This window comes from Nerophis lumbriciformis, linkage group LG36 (genome assembly GCF_033978685.3).
Source record: "Nerophis lumbriciformis linkage group LG36, RoL_Nlum_v2.1, whole genome shotgun sequence".
Classification (NCBI taxonomy): Eukaryota; Metazoa; Chordata; class Actinopteri; order Syngnathiformes; family Syngnathidae; genus Nerophis; species Nerophis lumbriciformis.
Window position 1 is genome coordinate 8,145,001 of NC_084583.2, and position 24,056 is coordinate 8,169,056.

At 39.6% G+C, this 24,056-nt stretch overlaps 1 protein-coding gene across 1 annotated transcript in view; it reads left to right on the top strand.

Annotated features, from left to right (window-relative positions):
- Positions 1 to 16,532: 16,532 nt before the first annotated feature.
- The window catches only part of yif1a (Yip1 interacting factor homolog A (S. cerevisiae)), a 31,868-nt gene continuing 24,344 nt past the window's right edge, over positions 16,533 to 24,056 (top strand). The window contains exons 1-2 of the mRNA XM_061930244.1: positions 16,533 to 16,639; positions 16,940 to 16,991. Coding sequence (XP_061786228.1) covers positions 16,961 to 16,991 — 31 coding nt within the window. The 5' untranslated portion in view covers positions 16,533 to 16,639; positions 16,940 to 16,960. The remainder of the gene's footprint in view (positions 16,640 to 16,939; positions 16,992 to 24,056) is intronic.

Genomic DNA, 24,056 nt, shown 5'->3' on the forward strand with positions numbered 1-24,056 from the left:
CTGGGTGTTGGGGTTTTTTTTGCAAAAATTCCACTAATTGTGTGAATGCTTTGGAGCATTCACACAATTAGTGGAATTTCTGGAATATGCTTTTCTACACTAAAATTCATCTTTTTAATAAACTTCTTCTTTTCCAGATTTTGGTGCTTCTACCTTCCACATTTTTCACCCGTTCCAACTTCAAACTGTTCAGCCTATTCGGGACTTGCGGGCTTTCCTTTGAAAAATTCCCAGATTTCCCAGAATTCCAGGTTTTCCGGGACATTTTTCCCATTCAAAATGAATCAGACATTTTTCAAACTTCCACCATTTCCACCTTTTTCAACCTATTCAAACCATTCCACCTTTAACATATTCCACCATTCTGGAAATTCAAACTTCCCTTTTTCCAAATTCCCAGATTTCCAAGAATTCCAGGTTTTTCGGGACATTTTTCCCATTCAAAATGAATTGGCCGTTTTTCAAACTTCCACCATTTCCACCTTTTTCAACCTATTCAAACCATTCTACCTTCAACATATTCCACCATTCTGGAAATTCAAACTACCCTTTTTCCAAGTTCAAAAAACTTCCCAGATTTCCCAGAATTCCAGGTTTTTCGGGAATTTTTCCCATTCAAAATGAATTGCCTGTTTTTCAAACTTCCACCATTTCCACCTTTTTCAACCTATTCAAACCATTCTACCTTCAACATATTCCACCATTCTGAAAATTCAAACTAACCTTTTTCCAAATTCAAAAAATTCCCAGAATTCCAGGTTTTCCGGGACATTTTTCCCATTCAAAATGAATCAGACATTTTTCAAACTTCCACCATTTCCACCTTTTTCAACCTATTCAAACCATTCTACCTTCAACATATTCCACCATTCTGGAAATTCAAACTTCCCTTTTTCCAAATTCCCAGATTTCCCAGAATTCCAGGATTTCCGGGACATTTTCCCATTCAAAATGAATTGGCCGTTTTTCAAACTTCCACCATTTCCACCCTTTTCAACCTATTCAAATCATTCTACCTTCAACATATTCCACCATTCTGAAAATTCAAACTACCTTTTTTCCAAATTCCAAAAATTCCCAGATTTCCCAGAATTCCAGGTTTTTTGGGACATTTTCCCATTCAAAATGAATTGGCCGTTTTTCTAACTTCCACCATTTCCACCTTTTTCAACCTATTCAAACCATTCTACCTTCAACATCTTCCACCATTCTGGAAATTCAAACTACCATTTTTCCAAATTCCAAAAATTCCCAGATTTCCCAGAATTCCAGGTTTTTCGGGACATTTTTCCCATTCAAAATGAATTGGCCGTTTTTCAAACTTCCACCATTTCCACCTTTTTCAACCTATTCAAACCATTCTACCTTCAAAATATTCCACCATTCTGGAAATTTAAACAACCCTTTTTCCAAATTCCAAAAATTCCCAGATTTCCCAGAATTCTAGGTTTTCCGGGACACTTTTCCCATTCAAAATGAATCAGACATTTTTCAAACTTCCACCATTTCCACATTTTTCAACCTATTCAAACCATTCCACCTTTAACATATTCCACCATTCTGGAAATTCAAACTTCCCTTTTTCCAAATTCCCAGATTTCCAAGAATTCCAGGTTTTTCGGGACATTTTTCCCATTCAAAATGAATTGGCCGTTTTTCAAACTTCCACCATTTCCACCTTTTTCAACCTATTCAAACCATTCTACCTTCAACATATTCCACCATTCTGGAAATTCAAACTACCCTTTTTCCAAGTTCAAAAAACTTCCCAGATTTCCCAGAATTTCAGGTTTTTCGGGAATTTTTCCCATTCAAAATGAATTGCCTGTTTTTCAAACTTCCACCATTTCCACCTTTTTCAACCTATTCAAACCATTCTACCTTCAACATATTCCAACATTCTGAAAATTCAAACTAACCTTTTTCCAAATTCAAAAAATTCCCAGAATTCCAGGTTTTCCGGGACATTTTTCCCATTCAAAATGAATCAGACATTTTTCAAACTTCCACCATTTCCACCTTTTTCAACCTATTCAAACCATTCTACCTTCAACATATTCCACCATTCTGGAAATTCAAACTTCCCTTTTTCCAAATTCCCAGATTTCCCAGAATTCCAGGATTTCCGGGACATTTTCCCATTCAAAATGAATTGGCCGTTTTTCAAACTTCCACCATTTCCACCCTTTTCAACCTATTCAAATCATTCTACCTTCAACATATTCCACCATTCTGAAAATTCAAACTACCTTTTTTCTAAATTCCAAAAATTCCCAGATTTCCCAGAATTCCAGGTTTTTCGGGACATTTTCCCATTCAAAATGAATTGGCCGTTTTTCAAACTTCCACCATTTCCACCTTTTTCAACCTATTCAAACCATTCTACCTTCAACATATTCCACCATTCTGTAAATTCAAACTACCATTTTTCCAAATTCCAAAAATTCCCAGATTTCCCAGAATTCCAGGTTTTTCGGGACATTTTTCCCATTCAAAATGAATTGGCCGTTTTTCAAACTTCCACCATTTCCACCTTTTTCAACCTATTCAAACCATTCTACCTTCAAAATATTCCACCATTCTGGAAATTTAAACAACCCTTTTTCCAAATTCCAAAAATTCCCAGATTTCCCAGAATTCTAGGTTTTCCGGGACACTTTTCCCATTCAAAATGAATCAGACATTTTTCAAACTTCCACCATTTCCACATTTTTCAACCTATTCAAACCATTCCACCTTTAACATATTCCACCATTCTGGAAATTCAAACTTCCCTTTTTCCAAATTCCCAGATTTCCAAGAATTCCAGGTTTTTCGGGACATTTTTCCCATTCAAAATGAATTGGCCGTTTTTCAAACTTCCACCATTTCCACCTTTTTCAACCTATTCAAACCATTCTACCTTCAACATATTCCACCATTCTGGAAATTCAAACCACCCTTTTTCCAAGTTCAAAAAACTTCCCAGATTTCCCAGAATTCCAGGTTTTTCGGGAATTTTTCCCATTCAAAATGAATTGCCTGTTTTTCAAACTTCCACCATTTCCACCTTTTTCAACCTATTCAAACCATTCTACCTTCAACATATTCCACCATTCTGAAAATTCAAACTAACCTTTTTCCAAATTCAAAAAATTCCCAGAATTCCAGGTTTTCCGGGACATTTTTCCCATTCAAAATGAATCAGACATTTTTCAAACTTCCACCATTTCCACCTTTTTCAACCTATTCAAACCATTCTACCTTCAACATATTCCACCATTCTGGAAATTCAAACTTCCCTTTTTCCAAATTCCCAGATTTCCCAGAATTCCAGGATTTCCGGGACATTTTCCCATTCAAAATGAATTGGCCGTTTTTCAAACTTCCACCATTTCCACCCTTTTCAACCTATTCAAATCATTCTACCTTCAACATATTCCACCATTCTGAAAATTCAAACTACCTTTTTTCCAAATTCCAAAAATTCCCAGATTTCCCAGAATTCCAGGTTTTTTGGGACATTTTCCCATTCAAAATGAATTGGCCGTTTTTCTAACTTCCACCATTTCCACCTTTTTCAACCTATTCAAACCATTCTACCTTCAACATCTTCCACCATTCTGGAAATTCAAACTACCATTTTTCCAAATTCCAAAAATTCCCAGATTTCCCAGAATTCCAGGTTTTTCGGGACATTTTTCCCATTCAAAATGAATTGGCCGTTTTTCAAACTTCCACCATTTCCACCTTTTTCAACCTATTCAAACCATTCTACCTTCAAAATATTCCACCATTCTGGAAATTTAAACAACCCTTTTTCCAAATTCCAAAAATTCCCAGATTTCCCAGAATTCTAGGTTTTCCGGGACACTTTTCCCATTCAAAATGAATCAGACATTTTTCAAACTTCCACCATTTCCACATTTTTCAACCTATTCAAACCATTCCACCTTTAACATATTCCACCATTCTGGAAATTCAAACTTCCCTTTTTCCAAATTCCCAGATTTCCAAGAATTCCAGGTTTTTCGGGACATTTTTCCCATTCAAAATGAATTGGCCGTTTTTCAAACTTCCACCATTTCCACCTTTTTCAACCTATTCAAACCATTCTACCTTCAACATATTCCACCATTCTGGAAATTCAAACTACTCTTTTTCCAAGTTCAAAAAACTTCCCAGATTTCCCAGAATTTCAGGTTTTTCGGGAATTTTTCCCATTCAAAATGAATTGCCTGTTTTTCAAACTTCCACCATTTCCACCTTTTTCAACCTATTCAAACCATTCTACCTTCAACATATTCCAACATTCTGAAAATTCAAACTAACCTTTTTCCAAATTCAAAAAATTCCCAGAATTCCAGGTTTTCCGGGACATTTTTCCCATTCAAAATGAATCAGACATTTTTCAAACTTCCACCATTTCCACCTTTTTCAACCTATTCAAACCATTCTACCTTCAACATATTCCACCATTCTGGAAATTCAAACTTCCCTTTTTCCAAATTCCCAGATTTCCCAGAATTCCAGGATTTCCGGGACATTTTCCCATTCAAAATGAATTGGCCGTTTTTCAAACTTCCACCATTTCCACCCTTTTCAACCTATTCAAATCATTCTACCTTCAACATATTCCACCATTCTGAAAATTCAAACTACCTTTTTTCTAAATTCCAAAAATTCCCAGATTTCCCAGAATTCCAGGTTTTTCGGGACATTTTCCCATTCAAAATGAATTGGCCGTTTTTCAAACTTCCACCATTTCCACCTTTTTCAACCTATTCAAACCATTCTACCTTCAACATATTCCACCATTCTGTAAATTCAAACTACCATTTTTCCAAATTCCAAAAATTCCCAGATTTCCCAGAATTCCAGGTTTTTCGGGACATTTTTCCCATTCAAAATGAATTGGCCGTTTTTCAAACTTCCACCATTTCCACCTTTTTCAACCTATTCAAACCATTCTACCTTCAAAATATTCCACCATTCTGGAAATTTAAACAACCCTTTTTCCAAATTCCAAAAATTCCCAGATTTCCCAGAATTCTAGGTTTTCCGGGACACTTTTCCCATTCAAAATGAATCAGACATTTTTCAAACTTCCACCATTTCCACATTTTTCAACCTATTCAAACCATTCCACCTTTAACATATTCCACCATTCTGGAAATTCAAACTTCCCTTTTTCCAAATTCCCAGATTTCCAAGAATTCCAGGTTTTTCGGGACATTTTTCCCATTCAAAATGAATTGGCCGTTTTTCAAACTTCCACCATTTCCACCTTTTTCAACCTATTCAAACCATTCTACCTTCAACATATTCCACCATTCTGGAAATTCAAACTACCCTTTTTCCAAGTTCAAAAAACTTCCCAGATTTCCCAGAATTCCAGGTTTTTCGGGAATTTTTCCCATTCAAAATGAATTGCCTGTTTTTCAAACTTCCACCATTTCCACCTTTTTCAACCTATTCAAACCATTCTACCTTCAACATATTCCAACATTCTGAAAATTCAAACTAACCTTTTTCCAAATTCAAAAAATTCCCAGAATTCCAGGTTTTCCAGGACATTTTTCCCATTCAAAATGAATCAGACATTTTTCAAACTTCCACCATTTCCACCTTTTTCAACCTATTCAAACCATTCTACCTTCAACATATTCCACCATTCTGGAAATTCAAACTTCCCTTTTTCCATATTCCCAGATTTCCCAGAATTCCAAGATTTCCGGGACATTTTCCCATTCAAAATGAATTGGCCGTTTTTCAAACTTCCACCATTTCCACCCTTTTCAACCTATTCAAATCATTCTACCTTCAACATATTCCACAATTCTGAAAATTCAAACTACCTTTTTTCCAAATTCCAAAAATTCCCAGATTTCCCAGAATTCCAGGTTTTTCGGGACATTTTCCCATTCAAAATGAATTGGCCGTTTCTCAAACTTCCACCATTTCCACCTTTTTCAACCTATTCAAACCATTCTACCTTCAACATATTCCACCATTCTGTAAATTCAAACTACCATTTTTCCAAATTCCAAAAATTCCCAGATTTCCCAGAATTCCAGGTTTTTCGGGACATTTTTCCCATTCAAAATGAATTGGCCGTTTTTCAAACTTCCACCATTTCCACCTTTTTCAACCTATTCAAACCATTCTACCTTCAAAATATTCCACCATTCTGGAAATTTAAACAACCCTTTTTCCAAATTCCAAAAATTCCCAGATTTCCCAGAATTCTAGGTTTTCCGGGACACTTTTCCCATTCAAAATGAATCAGACATTTTTCAAACTTCCACCATTTCCACATTTTTCAACCTATTCAAACCATTCTACCTTTAACATATTCCACCATTCTGGAAATTCAAACTTCCTTTTTTCAAAATTCCAAAAATTCCCAGATTTCCCAGAATTCCAGGTTTTTTGGGACACTTTTCCCATTCAAAATGAATCAGACATTTTTCAAACTTCCACCATTTCCACATTTTTCAACATATTCACACCATTCTACCTTCAACATATTCCACCATTCTGGAAATTCAAATTTCTCTTTTTCGAAGTTCAAAAAAATTCCATGATTTTCCAGAATTCCTGGTTTTCCAAAGCTCTATTTCCACCCTTTTTTCTGGCGACTACTCCTTCCACATTTTTCAACCCATTTCAACCGTTCCACCGTCAAAACATTCTTCTTAATCCGGACAAAAGACAAAGTTGTTTTTTGAACTGGAAAAATTCCCTGTTTTCCCGAAATTCCAGGAATTCTGTAATACCATTTCTCAATTCAACATGTTGCTACTTCAACATTTCTCCACCGATTTTAAAAATTCCAACATCAACCATTTCAACTCATTCAGACCATTTAAGTTTTTTTTTACCATTTTCAAAAAAAGTCCTGCTTTTCCCAAAATTCCCTAATTTTTTGGAAATTCCCATCGAAATGAATGGGACATTCTTCAAAGTTCCACAATTCCCACATTCTTACACCCACTCAAACCATTCCACCTTTAACACATTCCACCATTCTGGAAATTCAAACTACCTTTTTTCCAAGTTAAAAAAATTATAGATTTTCCCAAAATTCCCTAATACCATTACTACTTCAACATTTCTTGCCCGATTTAAACAATTCTAACACCAACCAATTCAGCTCATTCAGGTAATTAATGCTCTTAATAATTTTCCCAAAAAATCCCGCTTTTCCTAAAATTCCCAAATTTCCAGGAAGTTCCCATTGAAATGAATGGAACTTTTTTCCAACAATTCCCACATTTTTCAACCTATTCAAACCATTCCAACATCAACACATTCCACTCATCCTGGACATTCAAACTAGCACTTTCCCAAGTTCCAAACCAAATTCCCGTTTCCTGGAAATTCAAACTCTTCAACATTCAAACTATTCTTACATTCATACTACATTCTGTCAGCATTTCAGTTCAACTTCAGCATTGGAGCATTCACACGCAGTTCCTTCAGGAATTGCATCTTCTAGTTAATTTTCTAGTTTTGTTTATCATCTCAGCTGCATTCGGGCGGAAGGCGGGGTACACCCTGGACAAATCGGCACGTCATCGCAGACAAGCGGTAGAAAATGGATGGATGGGTTTTTCATCTCATTTCCTCTGCTCACTTTCCCTCCAAAAAGTTATCTACTCAGTGGGGAGCTTAAGGAAGTGTGGATTCCAATGTGATCTACTCACCCTTAAAGCTACATTGAATCACTTAGTCATTGACTGTGGCCCCCACACACCCACACACCCACACACATCCCACACACACACACTGCATTCAGACTAACAGTTGAATATACACTATATTGCCAAAAGTATTTGGCCACCTGCCTTGACTCACATATGAACTTGAAGTGCCATCCCATTCCTAACTCATAGGTTTCAATATGATGTGGGTCCACTATTTGCAGCTATTACAGCTTCAACTCCTCTGGGAAGGCTGTCCACAAGGTTGCAGAGTGTGTCTACAGGAATTTTCCACCATTCTTCCAAAAGCGCATTAGTGAGGTCACACACTGATGTTGGTGGAGAAGGCCTGGCTTTCAGTCTCCCTTCTAATTCATCCCAAAGGTGTTCTATTGGGTTCAGGTCAGGACTCTGTGCAGGCCAGTCAAGTTCATCCACACCAGACTCTGTCATCCATGTCTTTATGGACCTTGCTTCGTGCACTGGTGCACAGTCATGTTGGAAGAGGAAGGGGCCCGCTCCAAACGGTTCCCACAAGGTTGGGAGCATGGGATTGTCCAAAATGTTTTGGTATCCTGGAGCATTCAAAGTTCCCTTCACTTCCCATTGAAATGAATGGGACATTCTTCAAAGTTCCACAATTCCCATATTCTTACGCCCACTCAAACCATTCCACCTTTAACACATTCCACCATTCTGGAAATTCAAACTTCCCCCTTTCCAAGTTCAAAAAATTCCAGGATTTTCCAGAATTCCTGCTTTTCCAAAGCCCTATTTCTACACTTTTTTCTGGCGACTACTCCTTCCACATTTTTCAACCCACCGTCAAAACATTCCTCTTAATCAGGACAAACAACAAAGTTGTTTTTTAAAATGGAAAAAATCCCGGTTTTCCCAAAATTCCAGGAATTCCGTAATACTGTTTCTCAATTCAACATGTTGCTACTTCAACATTTCTCCACCGATTTGAAAAATTCCAACACCAACCATTTCAACTCCTTCAGATCATTCAAGTTTTTAACCTTTTTTTTTAATTCCTGCTTTTCCCGAAATTCCAATTTTTTGGGAAAATTCCCATTGAAATCAATGGGACATTCTTCAAAGTTCCAAAACTCCCACATTTTTCATCTTATTCAAACTGTTCCAACTTCAAAATATTCAACCTGTTTGGGAATTGAATCAGAATCAGAATCAGAATAGTTTTAATTGCCATTGTTTGAGAACGGGTTCACAAGCTAAATTTTACTTGTGTGATCTACTTCAACAATTCCAAACAATTCCAGGATTTCAGTTCAATTTCAGCATTGGAGCAAATTGCCTCATGTAGTACAGTATATTATCATACTTTCAAAGCATGTTTTTGTCTAAATAAAAATACTTAACTTTACAGCAAACTACCCATCAGCATATTACAAACCCCGTTTCCATATGAGTTGGGAAATTGTGTTAGATGTATATATAAACAGAATACAATGATTTGCAAATCATTTTCAACCCATATTCAGTTGAATATGCTACAAAGACAAGATATTTGATGTTCAAACTGATAAACTTTTTTTTTTTTTTTGCAAATAATCATTAACTTTAGAATTTGATGCCAGCAACACGTGACAAAGAAATTGGGAAAGGTGGCAATAAATACTGATAAAGTTGAGGGATGCTCATCAAACACTTATTTGGAACATCCTACAGGTGAACAGGCAAATTGGGAACAGGTGGGTGCCATGATTGGGTATAAAAACAGCTTCCAAAAAAATGTTCAGTCTTTCACAAGAAAGGATGGGGCGAGGTACACCCCTTTGTCCACAACTGCGTGAGCAAATAGTCAAACAGTTTAAGAACAATGTTTCTCAAAGTGCAATTGCAAGAAATTTAGGGATTTCAACATATACGGTCTATAATATCATCAAAAGGTTCAGAGAATCTGGAGAAATCACTCCACGTAAGCGGCATGGCCGGAAACCAACATTGAATGACCGTGACCTTCGATCCCTCAGACGGCACTGTATCAAAAATCGACATCAATCTCTAAAGGATATCACCACATGGGCACAGGAACACTTCAGAAAACTAAATACAGTTGGTCGCTACATCTGTAAGTGCAAGTTAAAGCTCTACTATGCAAAGCGAAAGCCATTTATCAACAACACCCAGAAACGCCGCCGGCTTCTCTGGGCCCGAGATCATCTAAGATGGACTGATGCAAAGTGGAAAAGTGTTCTGTGGTCTGATGAGTCCACATTTCAAATTGTTTTTGGAAATATTCGACATTGTGTCATCCGGACCAAAGGGGAAGCGAACCATCCAGACTGTTATCGACTCAAAGTTGAAAAGCCAGCATCTGTGATGGTATGGGGGTGCATTAGTGCCCAAGGCATGGGTAACTTACACATCTGTGAAGGCACCATTAATGCTGAAAGGTACATACAGGTTTTGGAACAACATATGCTGCCATCTAAGCGCCGTCTTTTTCATGGACGCCCCTGCTTATTTCAGCAAGACAATGCCAAGCCACATTCAGCACGTGTTACAACAGCATGGCTTTGTAAAAAAAAAAGTGCGGTTACTTTCCTGGGCCGCCTGCAGTCCAGACCTGTCTCCCATCGAAAATGTGTGTTGCATTATGAAGCGTAAAATACGACTGAAGCTCTACATAAAAAAAGAATGGGAAATAATTCCACTTTCGTAGCTTCAACAATTAGTTTCCTCAGTTTCCAATCTTTAATTGAGTGTTGTTAAAAGAAAAAGTGATGTAACACAGTGGTGAACATGCCCTTTCCCAACTACTTTGGCACGTGTTGCAGCCATGAAATTCTAAGTTAATTATTATTTGCAAAAAAAATAAAGTTTATGAGTTTGAACATGAAATATGTTGTCTTTGTAGTGCATTCAATTGAATATGGGTTGAAAAGGATTTGCAAATCATTGTATTCCGTTTATATTTACATCCAACACAATTTCCCAACTCATATAGAAACGGGGTTTGTACTATAAATAAAAAAAAACCTACTACGTTTTTTTGCGTTAAAATGCTGTTGGCTGAGTTGCCAGTTTTTGACTGTAAAATCCAGGGTTGATGTTTTTAACGGTGTATTACTGTAAATGGAAAGACGATACATTTGTTTTTACGGGAGAAAAACTGGCAGTGAAGTTGCCAGAATGAAAAAAAAGAACTTGTGCTGTTTTTCCATTTACAATACAATGTTGTAAAAAACAATGTCAATTTAACACAAACATTCTGGCAACTAAGCTGCCAGCTTTTTCTGTAAAAAAAAACCCAAAAGAAACATTGGTACTGTTTTTCCATTTACTGTAAAATGTTGTAAAAAAAACCCCAAAAAAACACTATTTTACTGTATAATTTTGCAAATGTAAAGTTTTTACTGTAAAATTGACAGTCTACTTAAAACAATTTATATAATTAATAATGAAATCCACAGGCAAATCCATGCATTATTCACTGTTACAAGCCAGCCATAACTGCCATGTGGCCCTCAATGAAAACCACTTTGACATCCCTGAGCTAGACTTTCCCAGTCAGGAGAGCACTGACTGTGCACGTCAGGAAGAACTGTGTAGTTCTGTGTACTGATAACATGATAAAATGTACATGGTACAAATGAAGGACTGTACAGGAGGACTTCAACTTACAAGCCTAATTGCTTCTGTGATAGAGCACTTTATTCCAAACACTTGTATCTTTCATTAACGCCGCCCTATCAATTGTTGCTCCAAAACAGCACAAATTAGACATTTAACATGTCTTTTAAAAAGAAAAACAAACATTTACATTAGAAATATTATGACAAAAACAAAAGAATAGAATGTATTAGGGTTATACGGTATACCGATACTAGTATAGTATTGCGGTACTAATGAATCAAAAACGGTACTATACTCTGTTTGAAAAGTACTAGTCCCCCCCCCCCCCCCCTTTTTTTTTTTTTACAGGCATGACGTTGCTGGTTTTACGAGCAGAAGAGCATGTTCGGCAGTGCGCACACACAGAGTACTTACAAGCAGACACAGTGTGTAGACAGAACAGGGAGAATGGACGCATTTTGGCGTAAAAAGTAAAGATAAAGGTGAAGTTATAACACTGAAACACCCTCAGGAAGAGGTGCTTTAAGATGTTTCCATGGTGACAAATAAAGTACGTTTATTACAAGTATCATTATCACCGGAGGACGAGGAATAGCTAAACATGCTTCACTACACACCGTAGGAGGATACAATAGCTCATCGACGTCACAATGTAAACAAACGCCATGGGTGGATCTACACCTGACATCCACTGTAATGATACCAAGTACACCAGTGTATTTAGTCGATACTACTATGATTACATCTATATTTTTTATCGTCACAAAATCTTTTTTCTTTCTTTCTTATGTTTATAAACTCAGGAAATATGTCCCTGGACACATGAGGACTTTGAATATGACTAATGTATTATCCTGTAACTACTTGGTATCGGATTGATACCTAAATGTGTGGTATCATCCAAAACTAATGTAAAGTATCAAACAAGAGAAGAATAAGTGATTAATACATTTTAACAGAAGTGTAGATATAACATGTTAAAACAGAAAGTAAGCAGATATTAACAGTAAATGAACAAGTAGATTAATAATCAATTTTTACAGTTTGTCCCTCATAATGTAGACAAAATAATAGGTAGATAAATGACACAATATGTTACTGTATATGTCAGCAGACTAATTAGGAGTCTTTGTTTGTTTACTTACTACTAAAAGACAAGTTGACTAGTATGTTCATTATTTTATTTAAGGACTAAATTACAATAATAAACATATGTTTCATGTACCCTAAGATTTGTTGTTCAAATAAACCCAATATTGCAATTTTTTGTGGTCCCCTTTATATGGAAAAGTATCAAAATACATTTTGGGACCGGTACCGGTACCAAAATATTGGTATCGAAACAACCGTAGAATGTAGTACAAACAAGTACAGTAGTTTTAGGAAGTCATGTCATGATAATGTGCAGCATTTACCTTGGAAAGTGGACTTCTACGGTTTGTCATTTGAGCTGCTTCTTAGTCAAACACACCATCAGCAGCTCCTCCGTATTTTCATGGATGACGTTAGACTCCTCCTGCTTCAGTATGGAGCGCTCCAATTGCCTCATCAAATTGGCGAAACGCTCAGTCCTTTTTAAAAATGATTTATTTATTTAATTCAAGTAATATCATCCACTTATTCTCATTCCTGTGCTTCACCCTCACTTTCTTCCTTCCCATTTTTGGAAGAAAAAAAAAAGTTATGTCCATCTCTATCTCTAGCTATAACCTAATGCTTGTTAATAAGACCGGATAACGAAAATGTTATCTAAAAACAAACGATGTATATATATATATATATATATATATATATATATATATATATATATATATATATATATATATATATATATATATATATATACATATATATACATATATATATATATATATATATATATATATATATATATATATATATATATATATATATATATATATATATATATATATATATATATATATATATAGTACAGGCCAGTGCCGGCCCAAGCCTCCATGGGGCCCTAAGCAAAATTAGATTTTGGGGCCCTCTATTTCTGCCAATAATATTGATTGATCATTCACACACCTACTATAAACTCATTGTGGCTCTGGCAGTGTTGTTTACATTATCCTATTGTCAGCCTGGCATGTCTTTACAAATTACATGTCATTTATAAAGATATGGGGGTGGCCCAGTTTATAACATAAATAATACCAATGAATGAACGAATGATGTCCAGAGTGCCACATATGGTTCCTAATCTTAAAATGTAGAAAACATTCAGCTACAAGAGTGGCCTGGGGTTGAACAGTCCAAGTGATAAAGCTTTGCATTTACGGTAAAAGTGTCATCTTGTCTCATCAGTCTTGTACATATTAGTCTTTAATTACTAGTTTATATTTTTAGTTAATTGTTCATATTTAATGTTTACTTTGTACAAAGAGAGCGCAGTCTACTGAAGTTAAATTCTCAATAGTTTTCCCCTTTGAAAGACGCAAGGGAAATTCCTTCCATTTCACCATGTTGCTACAATGATCTTCACTGTTTTCATGCTGTTTCAGCAGTGCACCTATGTTGACCCAATCCAGCTGTCCCTCGGCTGCCAGTTTTTAGGACTTTTTGGAAAATAATTTGCAGCAAAAGCAATAGACTGCATCTTTACTTCTTCAATAAGTCAGCCAGCTACGCTTGACTTTTTCTCCATTGACTAGCTGTCTGTAGGTATAATGATAATGAAAACTTCGGCCATCATGCCGTTTGGGGAATGAAAAGTTCTCCTTAATAGACAGTGGTCCTCTGATCACCTGCTCAGTCCTGTCTGAATCTGAGAGGAAAGAAGGCCACTCAGCTGGGTCAACTGGCGGAGCTGATGATGGTCCATGGTGTGAAGGGGACGTTGTGGTGGAAGTTGCTGAGGAAGTGACCAAAGAAAGACAATGACTAAAAAAGAAGGACCTATAAGGTCATTAAATTGCACTGTTGGACATAGTTATTAATCTCAGAATGTTCTGCAGTACAATGAGCAATTACAAAGGGTGTTTTGCAGTTAACTTACTAGATAAATCAGCTGTGGTTTCAGACATGGAGGGGACAGTGGGCACAGAGGGTGGAGGTGTGTGAGAGAGCACTGTAGAGGATGGAGATGGACCTAAGATGAAATACATACATACATACATATAGGCACACATATTAATGAGATACTTTGACTATATTAATTTCCCTTCAAGTGTAATATTTATACTAAGAAATTAAATGTATACCGTGACAGTCTTTTCCTCACCTGATTCATCACTCACAGTTGAGCCTGAGGATGTGGACTGGCTCTGGGCTGATTCTGTGCCTCCAAAGTATTTTAACAATGCTCCTGGGGAAGTTTCACATAACTTATGAGTTGATGTAAAAAAAATAATGTTTATTTTACTCAAATAAATTACCGTGCTCTGCTGCAAACAATTTGTGCAAACAACATATCTCACTAGTAACCTGATGCTAAAAACATATTGCTAGCACCTGATGCTAAAAACATATTGCTAGCTAGCTAACGTCACCTAGCTAAAGCTAATTACAGCTACAAATCTCTTTGATAAACTTTTTATTACCAAGTCATGCAAGCATACCTTTATCATGGCATTTTTTCTCCTCTTCCACTTTCTTCTTCTTCCTTTTTTCTGCACCTGAAGGATATGTCCTTTTTTGTGACATTGTTTTGCCTCTATCTGCGCTTTTGATGCCCAGTGCGCACTGGCATTGCACGGCGGGCGGCAAACGTCACAGGTGCAGCAGAGGCAGCTTTACATTTAAAGAGAGGCAGGAAGAATCACTAGGCCTAGATCAGCAGCAGCACTCTGTTGACCTAAAATTGTGTTTTTGTACAATAATATATCTTTGATCATTTAGAAATCATCAGTCAGACTCCTACATGCAAAAAATAAAAAATAAGAAATTTTTGTTAATTGCTTTTGGGGGCCCCCTGGTGGCCGCGGGGCCCTAAGCAAGCGCTTAGTACGCTTATGCCTTGGGCCGGCTCTGGTACAGGCCAAAAGTTTGGACACACCTTCTCATTTCAATGCGTTTTCTTTATTTTCATGACTATTTACATTGTAGATTGTCACTGAAAACATCAAAACTATGACACCTGTGAAGTGGAATCCATTTCAGGTGACTACCTTTTGAAGCCCATGGAGAGAATGCCAAGAGTGTGCAAAGCAGTAATCAGAGCAAAGGGTGGCTATTTTGAAGAAACTCGAAAATAAAACATGTTATCTGTTATTTCACCTTTTTTTTGTTAAGTACATAACGTGTTCATTCATAGTTTTGATGTGACAATCTACAATGTAAATAGTCATGAAAATAAAGAAAACACATTGAATGAGAAGGTGTGTCCAAACTTTTGGCCTGTACTGTATATATATATATATATATATATATATATATATATGCTCCAGCACCCCCCGCGACCCCAATAAAAGGGACAAGCGGTAGAAAATGGATGGATGGATATATACATACATACATACATATATATATATATATATATATATATATATATATATATATATATATATATATATATATATATATATATATATATATATATATATATATACATATATATATATATATATATATATATATATATATATATACATATATATATATATATATATATATATATATATATATATATATATATATATATATATATATATATATATATACATATGATATGCCTGAGTGGCAACACCCAGAGAGATAAGCGGTAGTTAATGGATGGATGGGAGGGCTGGTTAGGACAGATTTTAAAAATAAATTTATTTTGGGCACCCCTGGTTTGTATGTTGCCCTATGTTTGTTATTTAGACTTAGACTTAGAAAAAACTTTAATGATTTACAATGTTCTTCTTATTTATTTATTTATATTTATATATATCATTATATTATTATATTATTATATATTATTTATATTTATTATTTTGGGATTTTAATGCACTATATACAATCTGGGTAAGTCACCCAGTGCACAATGCAAATTATTAATAATGTATTGGGTCACATTAGATTACAATAAATAGGCAGGTGTGACGTCACGTAACAACAAACAGATCATTTAACTGAAAGCTGGACTAAAAAAAAAAAAAAAAAAGTACGTTTCTTAATTACTTTTACGAGGCCACTTTACCGCGCTGTCCACAAAAAAACAACAACAAATGGTCGATGAAGACCGCAGCAGTTTCCACAGTCCAGGCGGAAGTACTCCCCCCGCCCGGCCTTTACGTGCACTGCCACGCAGGCAGCAGCACGTCAGCCAATCACATCGAGTGGGCGGGGCCAGCCTAGCATTTCTCATAGCCACGTAGCTAAGCTACCAAACGTTGACAGTCTAGGTAAGTTTCTTTGTTATTTACCTTGTGTGACATTTTATACCATTTTAGACGGACATGTGTAATTATGCCACATAGATTTATCAACTATACTATACTAGTGTCACTCGTGTCAACACATGTGCTTTGACAGCCAGCTACCGTTAAAAGTTGTTAGCTAAGTAGCATTAGCATTGGTACCCCCACTACTTTATAGATACATTTATTTTTAATAACCACTAACATTATCAATGTGAGGGCTTTTTTGTGTTGTATTTTGCTAAACATGCATTAGCTAATGTGCCACTGTTCTTATTTTGGAAGCGAACGTCAGCGAACGTTAGGATGGATTTGCCACATCAAGGATACCGAGCAAGTAAGTTAATCACTAATCATTAATCACCATGTGACGTCACACAATTATCTTTTATTTTTTTGAAGTCAATTATTAGTTCCCGCCTTTGCAGTGGAAATAAGGAGGTCAGAAGGGTCACAACATTAGGAACCGTGCTGACACAGGCCATAACATTAGGTACACCTGCAGTCTACTACCTAATGCAGAGCTGGGCAAATATTAGGCCCCGGGGGGCCACATTGAGAGAAAGCAATGTGTCTGGGGGGGCCACGGTGTGTATGTGTGTATAAATTATACACTATATTGCCAAAAGTATTTGGCCAGCCATCCAAATGATGAGAATCAGGTGTCCTAATCACTTGGCCCAGCGTATAAAATCAAGCACTTAGGCATGGAGACTGTTTCTACAAACATTTGTGAAAGAAAGGGCCGCTCTCAGTGATTTCCAGCGTGGAACTGTCACAGGATGCCACCCGTGCAACAAATCCAGTCGTGAAATTTCCTCGCTCCTAAATATTCCAAACTCAACTTTATTATAAGAAAAGTGAAGAGTTCGGGAACAACAGCAAGTCAGCCACCAAGTGGTAGGCCACGTAAACTGACAGAGAGGGGTCAGCTGATGCTGAAGCGGATAGAGTGTCCGCCCTGAGATCGGTAGGTTGTGAGTTCAAACCCCGGCTGAGTCATACCAAAGACTATAAAAAATGGGAGCCATTACCTCCCTGCTTGACATTCAGCATCAAGGGTTGGAATTGGGGGTTAAATCACCAAAAATGATTCCTGGGCGCGGCCACCGCTGCTGCTTACCCCTCCCCTCACCTCCCAGGGGGGTGATCAAGGGTGATGGGTCAAATGCAGAGAATAATTTAGCCACACCTCGTGTGTGTGTGACAATCATTGGTACTTTAACTTTATAGTGCAAAGACGTTCTGTTGCTACAGAGCTCCAAGCTTTCATGTGACCTTCCAATTAGCCCACATACAGTACGCAGAGAGCTTCATGGGATGGGTTTCCATGGCCGAGCAGCTGCATCTAAGCCATACATCACCAAGTCCAATGCAAAGCGTGGGAGGCAGTGGCGTAAAGCACGTCACCACTGGACTCTAGAGCCGTGGAGATGGTAGTATTAATGTTTTATACTGTCCATTAATAAAACAATTCCTCTTATCTACAACAGGCCTGGGCAATTATTTTAACTCGAGGGGCCAAATTTAGAGAAAAAAATGTGTCTGAGGGCCTGTATACCTATTTTTAGGAACACTAATACAAAACCTCTGCTGAATGCTAAAAACGTTCAAAAAAGGAATGGAATTTTAAATTTTTTTTACTGAATGTGACACCCAAATGTACATGAAAATAAAGAAAGTGGGATTTACAATATTAACTATGAACAATAAAACACTGAATATTAACAATATATGGACATGTTTTACTTCTCAGACCAGCTCCTCCATAACTGTGGATCTTTTTAAATCAAATCCAAATCGAGCTTTATTTATAAAGCAGTTTTCATACATAAAATAAATGCAACGCAAAGTGCTTTACAAAGTTAAAAACAATACCCCGGTGACCCATATCCCCCATTATCACATACGTATGCACGGACATAGATACCAAACACACACACACACACACACACACATATGCAACTATATGGACCAATGATTGCATGGCTGAGTGCAGAGGAGACATGTGAGTAAACACTATCACATCTGCACCAGGAGGTCATCAGACCATGGCCACCAGGACACTGACACAAAGGCGCCCCCACAAGCACGGCCGATAACCCCTGAGGCAGATGGCTCATCTTGGAAACGTGGGAAAATAAAAATAATAAAACTTGTAAAATAGTAAGAACCTTGTCTAGAGATAAAGAATAAAATACAAGTAAGACATGAAAATTAATAGAAAATATATATAAGAATAAAATACAAGTAAGACATATGAAAATGAATAGAAAATATATATAAATGTGGAAGTAGTGTCAAAGCGCTTTGAGTACCTTGAAGGTAGAAAAGCGCTATACAAGTACAACCCATTTATCATTTATAAGAATAAAATACAAGTAAGACATATGAAAATTAATAGAAAAAAATATATATATATAATAAAATACAAGTAAGACATGAAAATTAATAGAAAAAATAAATATATATACATATAATAAATAAATAATAAAATACAAGTAAGACATATGAAAATTAATAGAAAAAATAAATATATATAATAAATAATAAAATAAAAGTGGCTACTTGTCCAGGGTGTACCCCGCCTTCCGCCCGAATGCAGCTGAGATAGGCTCCAGCACCCCCCGCGATCCCAAAAAGGGACAAGCGGTAGAAAATGGATGGATGGGATGGATAATTAAATACAAGTAAGACATATGAAAATTAATAGAAAAAATAAATATATCAATATATACAGGTAAAAGCCAGTAAATTAGAATATTTTGAAAAACTTGATTTATTTCAGTAATTGCATTCAAAAGGTGTAACTTGTACATTATATTTATTCATTGCACACAGACTGATGCATTCAAATGTTTATTTCATTTAATTTTGATGATTTGAAGTGGCAACAAATGAAAATCGAAAATTCCGTGTGTCACAAAATTAGAATATTGTGTAAGGCTAATACAAAAAAGGGATTTTTAGAAATGTTGGCCAACTGAAAAGTATGAAAATGAAAAATATGAGCATGTACAATACTCAATACTTGGTTGGAGCTCCTTTTGCCTCAATTACTGCGTTAATGCGGCGTGGCATGGAGTCGATGAGTTTCTGGCACTGCTCAGGTGTTATGAGAGCCCAGGTTGCTCTGATAGTGGCCTTCAACTCTTCTGCGTTTTTGGGTCTGGCATTCTGCATCTTCCATTTCACAATACCCCACAGATTTTCTATGGGGCTAAGGTCAGGGGAGTTGGCGGGCCAATTTAGAACAGAAATACCATGGTCCGTAAACCAGGCACGGGTAGATTTTGCGCTGTGTGCAGGCGCCAAGTCCTTTTGGAACTTGAAATCTCCATCTCCATAGAGCAGGTCAGCAGCAGGAAGCATGAAGTGCTCTAAAACTTGCTGGTAGACGGCTGCGTTGACCCTGGATCTCAGGAAACAGAGTGGACCGACACCAGCAGATGACATGGCACCCCAAACCATCACCCAACCATGCAAATTTTGCATTTCCTTTGGAAATCGAGGTCCCAGAGTCTGGAGGAAGACAGGAGAGGCACAGGATCCACGTTGCCTGAAGTCTAGTGTAAAGTTTCCACCATCAGTGATGGTTTGGGGTGCCATGTCATCTGCTGGTGTCGGTCCACTCTGTTTCCTGAGATGCAGGGTCAACGCAGCCGTCTACCAGCAAGTTTTAGAGCACTTCATGCTTCCTGCTGCTGACCTGCTCTATGGAGATGGAGATTTCAAGTTCCAACAGGACTTGGCGCCTGCACACAGCGCAAAATCTACCCGTGCCTGGTTTACGGACCATGGTATTTCTGTTCTAAATTGGCCCGCCAACTCCCCTGACCTTAGCCCCATAGAAAATCTGTGGGGTATTGTGAAAAGGAAGATGCAGAATGCCAGACCCAAAAACGCAGAAGAGTTGAAGGCCACTATCAGAGCAACCTGGGCTCTCATAACACCTGAGCAGTGCCAGAAACTCATCGACTCCATGCCACGCCGCATTAACGCAGTAATTGAGGCAAAAGGAGCTCCAACCAAGTATTGAGTATTGTACATGCTCATATTTTTCATTTTCATACTTTTCAGTTGGCCAACATTTCTAAAAATCCCTTTTTTGTATTAGCCTTACACAATATTCTAATTTTGTGACACACGGAATTTTGGATTTTCATTTGTTGCCACTTCAAATCATCAAAATTAAATGAAATAAACATTTGAATGCATCAGTCTGTGTGCAATGAATAAATATAATGTACAAGTTACACCTTTTGAATGCAATTACTAAAATATATCAAGTTTTTCAAAATATTGTAATTTACTGGCTTTTACCTGTATATAGACAAAGAGCAGCTCGAAGACCTCGATGAAGAACACAAACAAAGGACCCAGATTTCCCTCGCCCGGACGCGGGTCACCGGGGCCCCCCTCTGGAGCCAGGCCCGGAGGTGGGGCACGATGGCGAGCGCCTGGTGGCCGGGCCTGTCCCCATGGGGCCCGGCCGGGCACAGCCCGAAGAGGCAACGTGGGTCCCCCCTCCAATGGGCTCACCACCCATAGCAGGGGCCATAGAGGTCGGGTGCAGTGTGAGCTGGGCGGCAGCCGAGGGCAGGGCACTTGGCGTTCTGATCCTCGGCTACATAAGCTGGCTCTTGGGACGTGGAACGTCACTTCGCTGGGGGGGAAGGAGCCTGAGCTAGTGCGTGAGGTGGAGAAGTTCCGGCTAGATATAGTCGGACTCACTTCGACGCACAGCAAGGGCTCTGGAACCACTTCTCTTGAGAGGGGCTGGACTCTCTTCCACTCTGGCGTTGCCGGCAGTGAGAGGCGACGGGCTGGGGTGGCAATTCTTGTTGCTCCTAGGCTCAAAGCCTGCACGTTGGAGTTCAACCCGGTGGACGAGAGGGTAGCTTCCCTCCGCCTTCGGGTGGGGGGACGGGTCCTGACTGTTGTTTGCGTTTACGCGCCAAACGGCAGCTCAGAGTACCTACCCTTTTTGGATTCACTCGAGGGAGTACTGGAGAGTGCTCCCCCGGGTGATTCCCTCGTTCTACTGGGGGACTTCAACGCTCATGTTGGCAGCGACAGTGAAACCTGGAGAGGTGTGATTGGGAAGAATGGCCGCCCGGATCTGAACCCGAGTGGTGTTCTGTTATTGGACTTTTGTGCTCGTCACAGATTGTCGATAACAAACACCATGTTCCAACATAAGGGTGTCCATATGTGCACTTGGCACCAGGACACCCTAGGCCGCAGTTCCATGATCAACTTTGTAGTTGTGTCATCGGATTTGCGGTCTCATGTTTTGGACACTCGGGTGAAGAGAGGGGCGGAGCTGAAGAGTTGGCTGCGATGGTGGGGGAGGATGCCGGACAGACCTGGCAGGCCCAAACGCATTGTGAGGGTTTGCTGGGAACGCCTGGCAGAGTCTCCTGTCAGAGAGAGTTTCAATTCCCACCTCCGGAAGAACTTTGAACATGTCACGAGGGAGGTGCTGGACATTGAGTCCGAGTGGACAATGTTCCGTACCTCTATTGTCGAGGCGGCCGAATGGAGCTGTGGCCGCAAGGTAGTTGGTGCCTGTCGTGGCGGTAATCCTAGAACCCGTTGGTGGACGCCGGCGGTGAGGGTTGCCGTCAGGCTGAAGAAGGAGTCCTATCGGGTTCTTTTGGCTCATGGGACTCCTGAGGCAGCAGACAGGTACCGACAGGCCAAGCGGTGTGCGGCTTCTGCGGTCGCGGAGGCAAAAACTCGGACATGGGAGGAGTTCGGGGAGGCCATGGAAAAAGACTTCCGGACGGCTTCGAAGCAATTCTGGACCACCATCCGCCGCCTCAGGAAGGGGAAGCAGTGCAGTGTCAACACCGTGTATGGTGGGGGTGGTGCTCTGCTGACCTCGACTGCGGATGTTGTGGATCGGTGGAGGGAATACTTCGAAAACCTCCTCAATCCTACCAGCACGTCTTCCTATGAGGAAGCAGGGCCTGGGGAATCTGTGGTGGGCTCTCCTATGTCTGGGGCTGAGGTTGCCGAGGTAGTTAAAAAGCTCCTCGGTGGCAAGGCCCCGGGGGTGGATGAGATCCGCCCGGAGTTCCTTAAGGCTCTGGATGTTGTGGGGCTGTCTTGGTTGACAAGACTCTGCAATATCGCGTGGACATCGGGGGCGGTCCCTCTGGATTGGCAGACCGGGGTGGTGGTTCCTCTCTTTAAGAAGGGGAACCGGAGGGTGTGTTCCAACTATCGTGGGATCACACTCCTCAGCCTTCCCGGTAAGGTCTATTCAGGTGTACTGGAGAGGAGGCTACGCCGGATAGTCGAACCTCGGATTCAGGAGGAACAGTGTGGTTTTCGTCCTGGTCGTGGAACTGTGGACCAGCTCTATACTCTCGGCAGGGTCCTTGAGGGTGCATGGGAGTTTGCCCAACCAGTCTACATGTGCTTTTGGACTTGGAGAAGGCATTCGACCGTGTACCCCGGGAAGTCCTGTGGGGAGTGCTCAGAGAGTATGGGGTAACGGACTGTCTTATTGTGGCAGTTCGCTCCCTGTATAATCAGTGTCAGAGCTTGGTCCGCATTGCCGGCAGTAAGTCGGACACGTTTCCAGTGAGGGTTGGACTCCGCCAAGGCTGCCCTTTGTCACCGATTCTGTTCATAACCTTTATGGACAGAATTTCTAGGCGCAGTCAGGGCGTTGAGGGGATCTGGTTTGGTGGCTGCAGGATTAGGTCACTGCTATTTGCAGATGATGTGGTCCTGATGGCTTCCTCCGGCCAAGATCTTCAGCTCTCACTGGATCGGTTCGCAGCCGAGTGTGAAGCGACTGGGATGGGAATCAGCACCTCCAAGTCCGAGTCCATGGTTCTCTCCCGGAAAAGGGTGGAGTGCCATCTCCGGGTTGGGGAGGAGATCTTGCCCCAAGTGGAGGAGTTCAAGTACCTCGGAGTCTTGTTCACGAGTGGGGGAAGAGTGGATCGTGAAATCGACAGGCGGATCGGTGCGGCGTCTTCAGTAATGCGGACGCTGTATCGATCCGTTGTGGTGAAGAAGGAGCTGAGCCGGAAGGCAAAGCTCTCAATTTACCGGTCGATCTACGTTCCCATCCTCCCCTATGGTCATGAGCTTTGGGTCATGACCGAAAGGACAAGATCACGGGTACAAGCGGCCGAAATGAGTTTCCTCCGCCGAGTGGCGGGGCTCTCCCTTAGAGATAGGGTGAGAAGCTCTGTCATTCGGGGGGAGCTCAAAGTAAAGCCGCTGCTCCTCCACATCGAGAGTAGCCAGATGAGGTGGTTCGGGCATCTGGTCAGGATGCCACCCGAACGCCTCCCTAGGAAGGTGTTTCGGGCACGTCCGACCGGTAGGAGGCCACGGGGAAGACCCAGGACACGCTGGGAAGACTATCTCTCCCGGC